Source organism: Trichoplax adhaerens, genomic scaffold (genome assembly GCF_000150275.1).
Source record: "Trichoplax adhaerens TRIADscaffold_5 genomic scaffold, whole genome shotgun sequence".
Classification (NCBI taxonomy): domain Eukaryota; kingdom Metazoa; phylum Placozoa; class Uniplacotomia; order Trichoplacea; family Trichoplacidae; genus Trichoplax; species Trichoplax adhaerens.
In genome coordinates, this window is record NW_002060947.1 from 6,275,607 (window position 1) to 6,291,872 (window position 16,266).

The 16,266-nt window shown below is 34.4% G+C and overlaps 2 protein-coding genes across 2 annotated transcripts; both read left to right on the top strand.

Annotated features, from left to right (window-relative positions):
* Positions 1 to 3,931: 3,931 nt before the first annotated feature.
* TRIADDRAFT_56743 (uncharacterized protein) lies at positions 3,932 to 5,238 on the top strand (the record flags this gene model as incomplete). Its single annotated transcript, XM_002112544.1, has 2 exons — positions 3,932 to 4,177; positions 5,104 to 5,238. 2 exons carry the CDS (start codon positions 3,932 to 3,934, stop codon positions 5,236 to 5,238), a joined length of 381 nt encoding a protein of 126 aa, XP_002112580.1.
* A 2,137-nt stretch (positions 5,239 to 7,375) lies between these two features.
* On the top strand, positions 7,376 to 10,587 carry TRIADDRAFT_25032 (uncharacterized protein; the record flags this gene model as incomplete). Its single annotated transcript, XM_002112545.1, has 15 exons — positions 7,376 to 7,502; positions 7,642 to 7,742; positions 7,886 to 7,987; positions 8,078 to 8,202; positions 8,301 to 8,430; positions 8,523 to 8,639; positions 8,800 to 8,946; positions 9,034 to 9,090; positions 9,169 to 9,309; positions 9,397 to 9,459; positions 9,643 to 9,737; positions 9,843 to 9,951; positions 10,038 to 10,093; positions 10,212 to 10,308; positions 10,399 to 10,587. Coding segments are annotated over 15 exons (1,656 nt in total), but the record flags the coding sequence as incomplete, so codon positions are not given.
* Positions 10,588 to 16,266: the final 5,679 nt, after the last annotated feature.

Consider the following 16,266-nt stretch of genomic DNA (forward strand, 5'->3'; position numbering starts at 1 on the left):
AATGTGCCGGCAGTTAAATCAATAGCGTTCATGTATACGTTTTATCAGCATAATTATTGATTCATCTGCTCTAACATTCTTAGAATTAAATTCGACGCCCATCATCAGGCTAATAGGTTATTATTGTTATTAGATAATAGACAACAAGATGATTGTTATTACTCATACAGATAAAGAGATTAGCTTAGATAAGGCACAATTATTCCGATGACTTATACTCGTGCGTGTATCCATCTAAGTAATGGTATGCACAAAAATTAGACAGGAAACTCAATAGAATGCTATAATCGGTTTATATACGTAACATTATTCCTGGAAGTAAATTAACGCCTGGAATTTTGCCTTATTAGATTTAGTATTTTGTTGAAGTGGATGGATTAATGGTCAGATTAATAATTAATGAGATGAAAGTTTTATTTGCGTGGGAGGCAACGGACCAAGATAGATAGAATAACATTTGCACGCAGCCTCCTCATGCGGATTCTTTTCTTCCTGGAATATTTTTAAAAATTTTCGTAATCTGACCATCATTTCTCGTACTTTTATTACTTAACAATTAGCAATATTGTCAAGGTGGGTAATCTGAAATAGTAGCCAGTTCAAAAGAAATTTATATATTATTGTGTTGATTGCCTATTGCGATCAGGTGAATTTTAACGACGGATATTACTAAAGTAATCGATATTAACAGTTATTTTTTCTATTATTTTATTTAAGAAATGTTGAGCATCCATGTTATATGCATTGCAAGATAAAGTAGTACCAATTCTCTTCTAGTTATTAACAAACACGCTAGTCTAACTTTATTTGATTACGTGTACGATATACTCGTATTTTCATTTGATTCTTTTCTTCATGTGCAGATGATATCATGTGAATTATGTGTTTTACATAAACGAGCAAGCAATAAGGGTTACTGCAATGGCATGCTTATTTTTCGAGAGTACATCAACGGACAAACATTACTGTTGTATTTATGGAATGTTGTATGGCACTAGTATCAAAAGCTCTTTTTGATGTTTAATTGTTTGATTATGGGTAGACAGCGATTGTGTCTTGCAGTTCATTATTTCGCGAAACTATTAATGCATTAAGAATGAACTCGTGACCCTATGTTGACATAAGCAGAGAACTACTCATTTTGCTTGATAATTGTCATCAATAGGATGAGCATAGCTGTGGTAAAATCCAGCTAAGAAAACAGAAAAACATTCAATAGAGTTTAGCATGTGTTTGGGATAGTTTATTGACTGGGTGTAGACGTACTGTGGTTGAAAAATCGTCTTTAATGCCTAAGTTTAGTATTAAGATGTAATCCTTCATAAACCGCAAAAAAGTTTGTTTAAAAATTCTCGGAATTAGTTGCAAAATATTTAGGAAGTTACTCTATGAAGTTATTTTACGATAAGGTAGTTGTTGATTTACAACGATCAAGGGTATTATTATTTTTGTATCCAATAGAGAAATACGCATCGATGAGCCATCGTCAAAAAAGTAAACAGATGTGAGTAATTCGGAGGGGAGTAGGGGCAGGTGGCTTTAATTTGACAGGTGAACACCGAAAATCTTGCTGGATTTCACTAAGAATTGACAGATATGTTTGGATAAATGTATTGAAGATATATAGCCGTTTCAGCGGTATTTCTGGATATGTCATAGGGAAATGAGTGGATCTGATGTCCATATTATACCAGTATGTGATAGTGTATTTTAAAAAGCAATTATTATAAATCGAAATTTGTAACGAGGAAAAAATTAAAACTATTACAGAAATTACCCTATGAGTCTAGTCTGTCAGGTTTGTCTTCCCTGACATTACCCTACAGTACGACTGTAAGTACTGACGATTGAGATCGTCAGAAGGAACAGTAAGACAACTTGTTTCTCTTAGACAAACTGAACGTAAACTTTATAGAAAAAGTCATTCAATTTATAGTAGATCGAGATATAAAGATGAATTCTATTAAAGGTACCAGTGCTTGGATACTATTATATAAAATATGCATAACGTCATAGATAGCGGTATGTTATCTGACGAAAATAAGATCAGTATTTTGTGGGAAAAGTACATGTATCTATATTGGTATATTATATATAATTAACTAATGTATACTTATATATATATTGATATGCTTTATGTCAGAATACGATCCTATTGGATTAATGTGCTTCAAGTTGTGTCGTCCTTAATAGATAGCATGCTTTTGAGGTGTATCGCTTTTGTCCTAGTGTCAATTTTGAACAGGAAATGGATTCAAAATGCTAATAGAAATATGTCTATAATAGAGTGGATCAATGCTACTAGGAAACTGCGGTCACTGCTATGAAAGAAGAGTGGTCTTGTTTGGCTTCCTTTGCGGCTACTTATCAATACGATCTACCAGATTGGAAATGTTTAAGGGATACTTCTTTTAGCTCAGGTTATTTACTCATGCCAATTCGCTCATTATTGATCATGATATCTATCCCTTGACTCGTCTCTTACGTTGTTTTTTGCAGATATGGTTCTATTTCGTGCTGTAGGAACTGAGCAAATGGGTTATCCTTCCTGGCGTACACGTACCCGCATCCAGTATCTGAAAATGAGGAAAATCTGTCCGTCTGTTATGTAGGATAGAAATGCTATAGCATAGCAAACGTCTTTTCAGTGCGCCAAGTAGAATGCATTCTATTGCCAATTTTTTCTTCATGGAAAGCGGGCTAAGCTATTGGTATATATAGAATTAATATCAGGGATCAGAGATATTTGAAGAGCAAATTCCTCTTGCTATCTATCTGGCGTTTTGTTCAGCGCGCTATTCGCCATGGTAGCTCTCTTGGTACAGTACTGTACTGTAGTCCGTCGTATATACAGTACAGTATATATGACAATAACAAATCATACAGTATATACAGTACTGTAAGTCGGATATGTAGAATTAATATCAGGGATCAGAGATATCCGTCTGGCGTTTTGTTCAGCGCGACTTTCGCCATGGTAGCTCTCTTAGTACAGTACTGTAGTCCGTCGTATGCATAGATGACAATAACAAATCATATATAAGTCGTATATATAGAATTAATATCAGAGATCAGAGATATTTGAAGAGCCAATTCCTCTTGCTATCCGGATGCCTGGCGTTTTGTTCAGCGCAACTTTGGCCATAGTAACTTTCTTGGTGCACTACTGTAGTCCGTGTGGTACAGTACTAAGATCAGAAAGAGACTGTAGCTTAGAATACAGTACTGTACTGTACTGTACTGTACAGTACGCTGTACCCGATTAGAAGTACTGTACAGTCTGTACTATATCCATTGTGGCGTTGTGCATGTACCACGTCGTACGTACGTCGCATAGTATGTAGTGTATCATGAACGACGCACGTACGCACCATGAAATTGAGGCCGACCGGGCTTACAGCGCTGTAGGAAAATCGAAAACCAGCAAATACCCTTCTACAGTGTATTCTATGCTTTATTGCAGCTGTTTGTGCACTAAACTTCGTTGCGTATGGATGTCGTGACGGACGGATCAGAGCACCAGTGGGGAACATCTTGCAGGTAAATCGACAGTATGATTCCACCAGCTGGTCCCAGCGCCAGTGACGGTCATCCGCAGTGCACTTCACTTCAACATGTACAGTCACACCTAGAGTTAGACACACACACCAGCTGATCCCAGTGCCAGTGAAGTTCATCTGCACTTCACTTCAACATGTACAGTCACACCTAGAGTTAGACACACACACCAGCTGGTCCCAGTGCAAGTGACGGTCATCCGCAGCGCACTTCACTTCAACATGTACTGTCACATCTAGAGGCTACACACACACAGCGACGATTGGGCCAATCACAAGACTGAAGGTGACGTGTGTACTAGTGTCAGCGGAAAGAAAACACGATCGGCCAGTGCGGTCATCCCCTTCCAGTTGCTTTTGTTGGCAAATGCAAAATGGCGAGCTCGTCTAAGAAGAGTAATATCGATTATTCCGCTTCCTCGCCTCTTACCTTATCCATGGAATCATCCATCTTAAGACAGCAATCGCTATCCGATGAAGATCAGTTCAATCAGTCTGCTTCATCGTTGATAACCAACGATAAGACAAGGCAATCGTTGGAGTCGTTATTACTCATGATTCCGAAAGTCTCCACCGGTCAATTATCCCATCAAAAAATGATTGATGGCATCTTTAGCCTTGTAAGTATATTATTTTTCACCAGGATATTTTACTATTTGCTTTATCTCTCTTTTCAATGGCAAGGGATCATCATTGTCGGCAATAGATTCCATTTGTAGTTCAATGTGATACAACATGGCTAGCGATCATCATTACCTCCATCCACTTGTAAAACGTAAGAGCATCGTCATCGCTAGTAGTCATCCTTTTCGTCATCGATGGACAAGAGGATCATGGCTGCATCTTGACATACAGTAGAATCGTATTGTCGTCAATGGACGATGAAGAGAGTTGAAATGAAAAGTATATAGTACTGTAATGCATAAGGGTAGAAGCAATATTAGTCCATGCTCTATTATTGGCTTTGCCGTCTGAGTCAAAAGTACTTTGAAGTGGCTTAAAGTCCGCTTTCAAATTAAGCGATTGTCATTCTGTAGAACAGGATCAGTACGATCGTGCCAATGGTAGTGCTAAACGATAGGATAACAAAAGTGTTTCATTAGTGCTCTATCAATTTTAGCGATTGTCATTCTGTAGAACAGGATCAGTACAATCGTGCCACTGGTAGTGCTAAACGATAGGATAACAAAAGTGTTTAGTCAGTGCTCTATCATTGCATTTTTTTGGCCAGATTGCTAGACTTATGCAATAGTCTTAATATTTATACAGTGAGGATCAATGGATATAGAATTGAATTGCAATGATTTCCCTTCCATACAACTACATCATCTGAATGGTTAGATCGCTAATCCAATATCGTCTTGAGGATAGTCTTTCAATGCTATTCCTGTTACAATCAGATATCACTTTCTTGCAATGACATCATTGACTGTACACTTGAAGTTGTTCTATCGTGAATGGAAAGCACTCTACTATCCAACTTGTACATGCATAGACTGTCCATCGATGAGTAATATCTTGGCATAACCACCATTCCATTGGACAGTCAATGGCTCCAATGGATGATATCAACGACGAGTCGATATTCTCCATTCACATGGATACTCGTCCTCACAAGCAAGATCAAGTGGTTATAAATTTCATTGTGGAACCATGTACACTAGATAGTCAACTACAGTAGAACTACATGACAACATGATTGAATAAACTCATTTTTATTGGACAAAGGACATTGGCTTACTAACCAGGCAGTATCATTGAATTCGAATGCCATCACAGTTGTTGGTATAGCATTGATCGTAACCTGGAGTTCTAATCCATGAATTAGATCATGATTATCGCTGATCATCCATCAACCAACATCATCTTCGATATCCATTTTACGACGATATTCTCCTATGCCATCGTTACTGAACAAGTACCACGATTACCCATGTGTAATCTTGTAGTATAGCGTCTTCATGCACATGTTACCACCATGGTGATATGCAATCACGAGACTTTAAACAGTCGACATAGACGTACAGTAAATGCAATCACCGACTTGTTCAAGTAAAAATCCTCCCCTTCTTATCCCTTAAAAAATGGATCTTGACACGTTCTGATCCACTGCTATGGAATCTTATCCCCTATATTTTATTCACTGTAATGGTTAGCACAAGTGTACAATCGATCTTAACCATGAAATCCAATCTGGCCCTACACTTATAACAGCAATAACAATATTGAACATCATCCAGTACTCTGCAATTGCCAACATGTACAATAAGAAGAAAAACCTACGTACACTCGATACTGTTTCAATCAGTTGTTTCCTTGCTCATACGTACAACAGATTACACTCTAAGTTTCAATAAAATTATCCAACTGGCTTTCCATCGATGATTAACAAAACTGTAGTATTTACCCATATTTAATATTTCATTGATGAACTACCGAATGAGATCAAGTACATCGATGACCAGTATCTGAGCAAGAATAGAAATGCTATCGAAGGTAATTGCCATTGCAGGGAAAATAGCAAATCTTGGAGGTTTAAAAAAGCATGATTATAGAGCGTAAAATGCCTATTTTCATACCATTTAGAAAGCACAACAGCGATGCTACGTAACATACGAAACGAATTTGTATCGTTGATATCAAAGGTGTAGTCATTTACTTGCATCATCCCATCTTTATATGATCCCCAAAAAATAAACTGCCTTTTCTATGTAGTAGTTGGATGAGTAACAGCGATATTTCCAAGTTGGTTAATTGATAATCAATTGGACTCTGTGTTGAAGATGGCAAACCTATCAAAATTTTAAGATCTGCATATAATAATGGACTTGACGAAGATAGAATGTATCAATAAGATATTCATCGATTCTGGTAGAATATCTACAAGCAACCGATAGATTCAGCATTGGTATCGGCTTTTTTATATAGCGTATGATGTTGATTGACGAGGAGATGATCCATTGATCACAGCACGTTGGTAGCTTGGGCAATTATGCCATCATTTATTCTAGATTGCAACTGTATTGAATACGGCAAATATGAGTACTTAATATAACATGGCAGCTAAGCGAGAAGAATAGTAATTTTGACAGAAGTAGACATCTTGAAAAAGATTTCAGTTATTTACTGTCCAAATGATGACAATCCGTACGATATACCTTTTAGACCTATATCGTTTAGTAACGGGTATATATCATCACAGCTTTGGGCTTGAATGATGAGTCAGTGATAGGACTTGCTTACAAAAATGGCTGCTATACTTTATCGTGTCGCTTTAAATGATGCCATCATTAAAGATGATGTGGCCTCTTAACTCTTTCATTGATTGGATTCAGTATGATATAGGCAATAGAGCAACTTAATTCTAGTGAAAGGTTATAAGATGGATTAACTAGACATCGTGATTCTTAGTAGAGTATCAATCTCTCGTAAAAAGGGTTACCAAACAGTCCATATACATTATGATATTGAAATACTTGTTCATAGTTGATCATGGATAATCTTGACAAATCGAATTTGTTCAGAAATGATATCAAAATGATAAAACATGCATAATTCTAGGATAACAACTAGCGGTCAAATAAATTAGTTATTTCTCCACCTATAGATTATTGGTGATCAACAATTTGATGCTAAAAATGCAAGAATACAAAGTCATCATGGCATATTACTATTTCTTGAACTGTTAGATAAATGCTTGGATGCTTTAAAGGTGCGGGTATATTATTGATTTTTGAAAAATTATAAATATGAGAAATAGAGTGTTTTAGCCAAAATGAAATCATAGTTTTTCTGATTTGTTTCATCAACATTCTTAGGCAACTTTATGGAGTACGCTAACTGCCATTTTGAAAAACAACATTCATAACTTACAGTTATGTTCTAGAAACAATCTTATTAAACAAGCAATTTATCGATTAAGAGACGCAAACCGTCATGTCGAAGGTTGGTGTAGCATCATATAAAATTTTACAATTATTTTTTGTAAAAAGTCATTGTTGCTGTGCTACCGACATAAATTGTACTATTAGCTGTATTAGTCAACGATAGAGACGATCTTGTTCTATTTTTTTACTTACTATAGATGCAATACTGGAACTTATTGTAGTGCTAGCACGCCATAGTATCAGTGTCAAAGAACTGAAATCATTGATGGCTGCATTGAAGGGAGAAAACAGTACTTGGGTTAGTTGATACCAACTTTTCTAACTACCTTTTACAACTCTATTTCCCTGATAAATTAATTGAGAATATTATAACTTGGATGCGTAAATGTAATTGTATATTAACGTAAGTTATTGTTTTACTCATTTTAATCTTATTTGTAGCCTAAATATTCTGTAAAGTTGTTAGCTGCGATGCGTCAAATCATTAATCGCGATCAGACAGATGCTAGTGTCTTTTTTAATTTTTCAGGAAGACGAGGCGGGGTAAGTAAAATGTTATCAAGTTGAGCTGTCTATCAACGATTTAACGATCGATCATCATTAGCTAACAGTAAAACAATTTCGAACATGTAGACTATTGCTTTACCACCAATTCGGAAATGGCCAACACAAACAGGATTTTCGATAGTAACATGGTTTCGTCTCGATCCGCTAGTCAATAGTGGGTCTACCAAAGATTTATCTCCTTATTTATATTGGTAGGAAGAATTGCCTTATACTGCTGGTTTGCATTAAGCTGTTATTGCAAAGAGCATCTTCACTTATGTTATATTTTTTTGCTTTTACGTCTGTAAAGCTTTCAAAATGGCAAGGGTATAGGCTACAGTGCCTATTTTGTAGAGTCAAATCTTATGATAGAAACGATTACGAAACCAAAGAGGAAAGGCTACAGTCATGTTGTTAATCATAAGTTCCGTTCAAGAAAAGTAATATTGGATAGAGGATAGATGAATATGTTTTCTTTTATACGCATATTGTATTGATATACATTAAGTTCATTTATTTTTATTCAATTTAGTGGTATATGGTTGGAATTGTGTATATATATAACCGATTTAGACGCAGTGAACTGCATTGTTACGTTAATGGTCAAGAAGTTTCACACGATGATGTATCCATAGTTTCTTGCGATGAGGTAAAAATTTCGTTGACATCAATATGTCAGAACTTATAATCTACTCGTCTTACTACAGTCTCAACAGCTTTGTAATTGTCATCGTACGTAGTTTATTTACTTATGGTCTACTGCAGTTATAGTCATTTATACCTGTCATTTATTTCGTGTTATGATCCAGCCATTTCATAAGTGTTTCATCGGATCTTGTCCGCAAGCCTTGCCTTCTACCGTATTTTCTGGCCAAATGGGGTCATTCTATACATTTATCGAGGCGTTGTCAAATGATACAATGGCAGCGATATATTACTTGGGCCCAGATTATAGGGTATAAAGTGATTTCATCTTATAAAATCATTTTCTATCATTATAAATGTAAATACTACAGTTTTATAAATATTTACAATCCACGTAGTGTCAGTTCAAGCATGGATTTGAGACTGATGTACCACTCTCCGCATCTCAGGAAAAGGTAAAATTTTAATATGTTACTACTTACAATACCAAGCTAAAATAAGTCAATTCTTATTCTGTTGAAATACTTTATCAGCTCCTTTACGATGGACGTTTATCTACTGCAATTATGTTTACTTACAACCCCAAGGCGTGTGATCAGAAGTTATGCCTTGAATCGTCTCCAACTGATAATGCAACATATTTTGTACATTCCCCACATGCGATAATGCTCGAGGTTAAATGTTTACTCCTGTAATGTTCGACGAATAATCAAGAGTTTAAGTACTAAAATTTTTACTGCGTTTTATTGTATAAATTTTAGGGTGTATATCCAGTTATTACAAATTCTTTCCAAAGCGCCCTTAGATCATTAGGTGGTATTCAGGTAACTAAAAGAGTCTTCGATATATTATATATTTTAATTAAATGCTACGGTTGTTTTGAATGAACATTATTTAGCAGTAAGCGTGTACCCTATAGTAGTCTATTTATACACGCGTGAGCGTAACTGAAACAATACCCAAGTTATTTCCGCAACTAAAACTGAAAAATTTTTTATTTACTACAGATTATCTTTCCCTTATTCGATCAACTCGATTATAATGTGTATAACGCGTCAAAAGAAAATGATAATAACGATAGCGTTCCTAGTGACGATATCGGGTTTGTAGAAAATATTTTACTAATTGCTGTAACGTCACTAAAACGCTATAGTAATAATACTATACGATATTCTATTGACAAAATGGTCTGAATGATCTTTTGCAGTTCGATGCTGTTGTCCCTCTTGTGTGACTTACTACGCGGATCAACTACTTGTCAGCAGCAAATTGTGCAAGGCAATGGATTTCTTGTTTTAAGTCGTTTAATAGAAAAGGTTAGTTTCTAAATCATTCAGAATTTGTACTGTAGTTGCTAGCTTGAGCTAATGTATGCTACCCATTTTTACCCCTGTAATAACAGGTCTCACCAGCCAGCTTAGAAGATAGTACCTTAGATACGCTATTGATGTTAGGAAAGTAAGCTAAGTGGCAACAATATTTAAGCTATTTATTTATTAGCTTTTGTATATCATCGTTGTTTCTACTCTAATAACTCATAAATTTTCGAAATATTGGCAATTATTCCTTGTGTTAGATATTTATTTAGTTCACCTGGTAAAGCTAATTTATTGAACCAATGGATTGACCATATATTGTTAAAGGCTTCATTATGGATCCATACCAGTGCTAAAGTAAAAATTTGTTTTAATTGGCTGATACAATAATAATATTATTAATTGCTTTCTTTGTAGCTTAAAGATTATATCCCGTTAAATTATTAGGTTCAAGTGAAATTATTTAGTATGTTGGCCACTGAATTCGTTGCAATGCCGGAGCAATTATCACTTCATATGATCGATTTCAAGAGAATTATTGGTGTACCTAGATTAATGCATATTTTAAAATTCTATTATTGGTGTAAAACAACTGAAAGTTTTAACGCCAAGGAATTATCAGGTCAAATTAACTGATAAGATTATGACTCAAACTATTTCTGTGTTATAATGTTTATGAGATTACTAATAAGTTAATAATATGTTTTAGATGGACCACGACCTAGCTTAAGTAACTTGTTGTCTATCCGTGCATTCATACTTTTGATCATCAAGCAGTTACTATTTAAAGTAAGTTGAATAATTCTATTTAGGACTTTCTTTGCGTTTTTCAATATTAAATGACTATAAATTTCTCAAAAAATATGTATATTTATAGAAATAAGTTACGTATACGAACTGATATACTAACATATTATATGTACATAGGGTAAAGGTATAGAAGATGAAGAAATGAAGAGTTTATTACATTACCTTACGTCTGTGAAAGAGGTATCTGTATTATCTGTAATTACAATCACTTTACTATACAGGAGCACAATTGAGCATTATCCTTATTTCAGCTTTTATAATCATTTAGCCTGAGAATTTAGGAGATGTAGTAGAATTTGTCTTATCAGTTATCTATGAAAGCCCAAGCACATTTGTTCCAGCTTTCGATAAACTGAATGGAATTAGGTTATTACACTTCGTCGAAGTGAAAAATAGAATTATATTTATGATACCTCTTTCCTTAAAATATCTTTAAATCAATTTAATGTATCTTTTCCTTAATTTTTGTTTAGGGTTATTTGTTATCTGCTATCTTTTAACGATATTACTATACAAGTTAATGCACTAAAGATTATTGCTTGTTTCTTAAAATATTGTGGTAACAGGTATTGATAATATCCTAGTAATTTATTCCCAAAGATATTCGTTACATGATCTTATTATCAGTGTGTGCTAATACTATATAAATACTTGTCCATACATCTAGGAGAAAACAACAGCTAGTTTTAAAAACTGGCCTGTTTCTAGTAATTGAACGAAGGCTTGAACTTTTATCGAATATTTTGCCGTCGGCTACGTACAACTCCCTTTATGAAGTAATTATATTAAGCATAATAAGGCTCTTCTGTCGTGTATGAATGAACGTGTAAATATAATACCTTAAATCAAAATTTATTAGATTTTAACCGAGCAAGTTAACCGGCAAATCCTAAGCGACAAACATCCGGATGCTGATTCCTCTTGTCGTCTTCAAAATCCACGTATAATATTTATAAATTTTCTTAAAATAAATCATTTATCTTATGCTATCTTATATATTCCAATGTAAAATGTAAACTTGTACTATTACTATTAGACGTATTTCCCTGCATGGCAAGATTAATTGAAAGATCACTAGAATACGAGTTACAAGAAAAGCTATCGGCTAATCCGAATACTGAGATAATCCTTGGTTATTCACCCTCAATGCTATTAAAGAAGCGTATTTTATCCGATTTAATATTATTATTAAATAATAATCACGATAACAGAAGGTAATTAATTTATCGATATTTCATCATAAAAATGACAATTTAATCATTAGATATTACTACCTTTATAGATTATTCCTTCAGTTGGAATGCTGGCAATATTGGTTACTTGTACTAGGATTTAGCAAGAATACAGAATTATTTGAAGGTTATGATTGTTTCATGATTTCTAAAAAGTTTACTTGATTATTTTTAAACGTACCAAGTGTTAAAGGAATATAATTTTTTAATCTAGAATGCAAGCGAGTATCAGATATGACTTGTACAGTATTTAGGATCTTGCTTGTTCATGCCCTTAAAGTTGAAAATCAGGGCTGGCGAATTTGGGCTGATACGGTAGCATTTAGCCATATTCAGGTAAAAATATTCAATGGATTTGACATTTCGTATATCAGATAATCGAACAGTCAATTAAATTACCTATTCTTTTATTAAATTTCATTAATTATTGCTACTTGCACTATAGGCTTCGTTGAAGTCGTATGCTAGAGTTCAACGGGTTCCGAGCCGTAATATAAAATCTGAACGTAATGTGAATACCGCAGAATTAGAGAAGGGTACACGTAGTGGTGGAGAACTATTGGCTGCTAAGAATAATGAACCTTTAGGTAATCAAGATAATGCCGCTTCTTTAAGCGAAAGTAAAATCGATCATACCTCCAATCCTGATAATGCTACAGCACATAACGAACTTTTAACCAGATGCGAATTAAGTGATGATAATTCCGAGCTTAAAGGTATCATAAGAGTCATGACTGTGTTAGTATTAGATGCTAGCAATTGTTGGAAATAATTGTATATCTCCTTGTAATACGTCAATGTTTATGCTATAACTTATCATATTTTACGTTATAGACGACGGTAAGAATATAATGTCTGATGATCGCCGAAATGCTGGTGTATATATAAAATATATATAATAGATAATTTATTTTAAGATTTAATCTTGCAATCATTTTTCGTTAAATTTACTATTACTTTTTATGTCTACATTTTAGGTATAGATGGCAGTGATGAAACTTTAAAAGGCAATAGCAATTTAGGTATGTACGCCTAATAAAAATATTTTGAGAGTAAAAATTTCAGTAATGATTATAATTTTTATCATACCGATATTGCATGTAGTATTGACGAAATGTTATTAATTCAAATAGACGACGTGCTTATTAAAAGCGAAGAAAATTCCAGTGATTTTGTGAGTAATGATCAAAATATACAATTGGCAGTACCAACGATAGTCATAGAATCGGCAGGTTTGACAAATATTTAATTTTATTGTACATTTTATGAAGCTTTAATTAGTGCGTTCTTTAATGTATCTCAAAAATTTACATTTGTCTTTCAGTTGAGGAAACTGACATAGTTGCAGCAGTTGACGAAATACCTAAAGTCCGTAGTAACGTTGATGTTGAAGATATTAGAATGCATGAAGATGATCTTATTGATGCAAATAATAGTGAAGAGAAGGGAAAGGCGCGAACAAATACAGATGATTTGATAAATGAACAGGTATCATCAAATGTTGTTACGACCGAAGAGAAATTAACCGAAAACACATTACTTGATAGTAGCAATAGCGAAATGGATAAAGAAATTATAACAGATAGAAACCGTAGTGATTCTGGAGAAGCAATAACACATAACGTTGCTGTTAATATGAACAGTGATGAAGTATCATTAGGCGTAGTTGTTACTGATTATGAAGCCAACGAGGAAGTGACACCTGATACTAGTATTGATAAGATAAGTAAAAAGAATTTGGATAGTGCACATGATGGTAAAACAACTGAAATAGAATTAAGTTGTGATGATGCAAATGAAGAAGTGACAGCTATTACATCTGATGGTAAGGGAAATGAAGTAGTACCTGGAGTCAATGATGAAAAGTTAATTGACGTTGTAGTACAAGAGAAAGAAACTTCTGAGAACAAGCTGTTAGAGGAGGAGATAGAATTGGATGCTAAGAATGAATTGGCAAGTAAAGAGGCATCCCTTGCAGCCAGTAATCTAGCTAGTAGTAGTAATGACTCCGAGCATACTGGGGAAGCGTTACAATTTACTCATAATGAATCAAGGCCATCTGCTTTCGGATCTGGTACTCTTAGCCATGATGAAATACAAATTCCTGGGGACAGTGAGCTCTCTTCGCCTTCTGTCTCAAGTGATGTATCGTCCAATGCCGCATCCTTCAGTCAGAACGATAAAAGAAGGCAGATACCAAGTTTTTCATGGTCCAGTGTTCATGAAAGATTACTATCTGATTTATTATTTGCAATCGAAAATGATATTTTAAGTTGGCGAAGGTAACAAATGTCTATGAGATTAACTGAAGGTTCATATGTTTTGATTTTTCGATAGAAAATATTTCAGTTTAACAAAAGCTTGTTTTTTGTTTTGTAATGTGCAGTATATTATACTATATATGTTCCATTCAATGAATTTTATTTGCACTTAAGGATATATCTATTCTGCTGTGTGAATTTGCTACTTTATGGCATTATTGCTGATGACTACCTACTCTATAAAGAATTGCTTCAAAGTACATACTTGCTGATGCCTAATCTTATTTACGAACTTAGCCATAGCAGGAAGAATATTTCCGATTTCGTCAATGCAAGAGAAAATTTTGTTTACGTCACTAACGTGCTCCATGTTATTTCCATGCTATCCGATCATCTAATATACTCTTGTGGCGGTATTATGCCACTAATGTCATCGTTAACTAATAATACGGTAATTGAAAATAACGAACTTTTTATTACGGTAATTTTTACTTAATCAACAACATTTAAACACTCTCAAAATAGGGTAATTTTAATGCTGTACAGCCAACGCAAGGGATGGAGATTGAAACTGCATTCAAATTCATTGATCGTATTATGGGGATTGTTGATGTTTTGGTTTTTACTAGCGTCGTTGGTTTAAGTCCTATTGAAGCTGATAGAGGTTTCGCAACCGGCGGTTTTCTCCGCCAGTGTCTTCGATTGAGTAAGTATAATAATAACGCTGATTTTAAACTCGTTTTGATTGAATAAACAAGTTTATTTATGTAATCAACCACGATTTATTTTTAGCATTGTGTTCAACTGCATTTACAAGTCTTCAAAATCAGGTTAATGATAAGGTAAGATAATTCTATGGCGATTAATGCATCCACTCAATTGAGTTTTACTGCAAAGCTTAAAATAATATACATTTAATATATTTTATTAAATGTAACTATTTGATTAACTCATCGAAAGTTTGTGTCTGTGTTATCATTTGTCATGATTATATTATAGATTAAACAAATCTCTTTTAAGAATATTCATTCAGATATAGCTAATCTAAAGGCTTTACATGATCAACCGGACCCTGTAAGCAGTCAATTATTTTTGCTAATCCTATTATCTAATTTCCCAGCTTATACATATTACAATGTTATTATTTTCAGATGGAAATTTACGATTTGTCGCGGTCTATGGTGGATCCAACGAAACTTTTTCAAGATATTGATATGAATAGGCTGAGGGCTGTAATTTATCGAGATGTTGTAAGACATTTAACAAAATATTTTGTAGTGTTATCTATTGTACAAACTTAAATAAAAAACAGTTATTGTAAAATTTATGGTAATGCTAACATTCATATTAATAGGAAGAAACCAAGCAAGCTCATCAAATCGTATCTGCTGTCCTATTCTTTATTAGCTCAGTTACAGTTGCGAAATACAAGGAAATTCTTGACAGCATCAACCCTCCGAAAAGAATAGAGCAGACTAGCAGTAATGAGACCGAGAAGCTTCAGTCCAGTGAGGGATCCGGGAACTTAAATTTAGACGTCATCCAGCCAAGAACTCGAGCTAATACTTGGGGCTCTAGCTCTTTAGGAACTGACGCCAAAATTACGATTAAACGTCGATTTAGTGATGCTGAAGATATCGATACAGTCAAGGGTAAGATACAGCATTCAATTGTTTCATCATGTTTTGTTTATTGCGTCAGTTTGCATAGGGACTACTGAAGAAAAGAGAGAGGGAAAAGGGGGAAACTGATTTTTCATAGATGAAAATATAAGGGCCGACTTATATAGTAAAGTAACTGACAAAAAAATCGACCCTTACGTTCTTGTCAATGAAAAGTCATTTCCTTTCCCTCTCTTTTCTTCCATAGTCCCTGGTTCGCATTGCTATATAGATACAGCATATTAGCAGTGATCGACTGTGTATATTGGTGAGATTTAACGCGTTTGAAATTTAACTTGCAGTTCCTGCTGCTGTCTTATCGCTTGAGAGTCTATCACAAAACCAAATTTC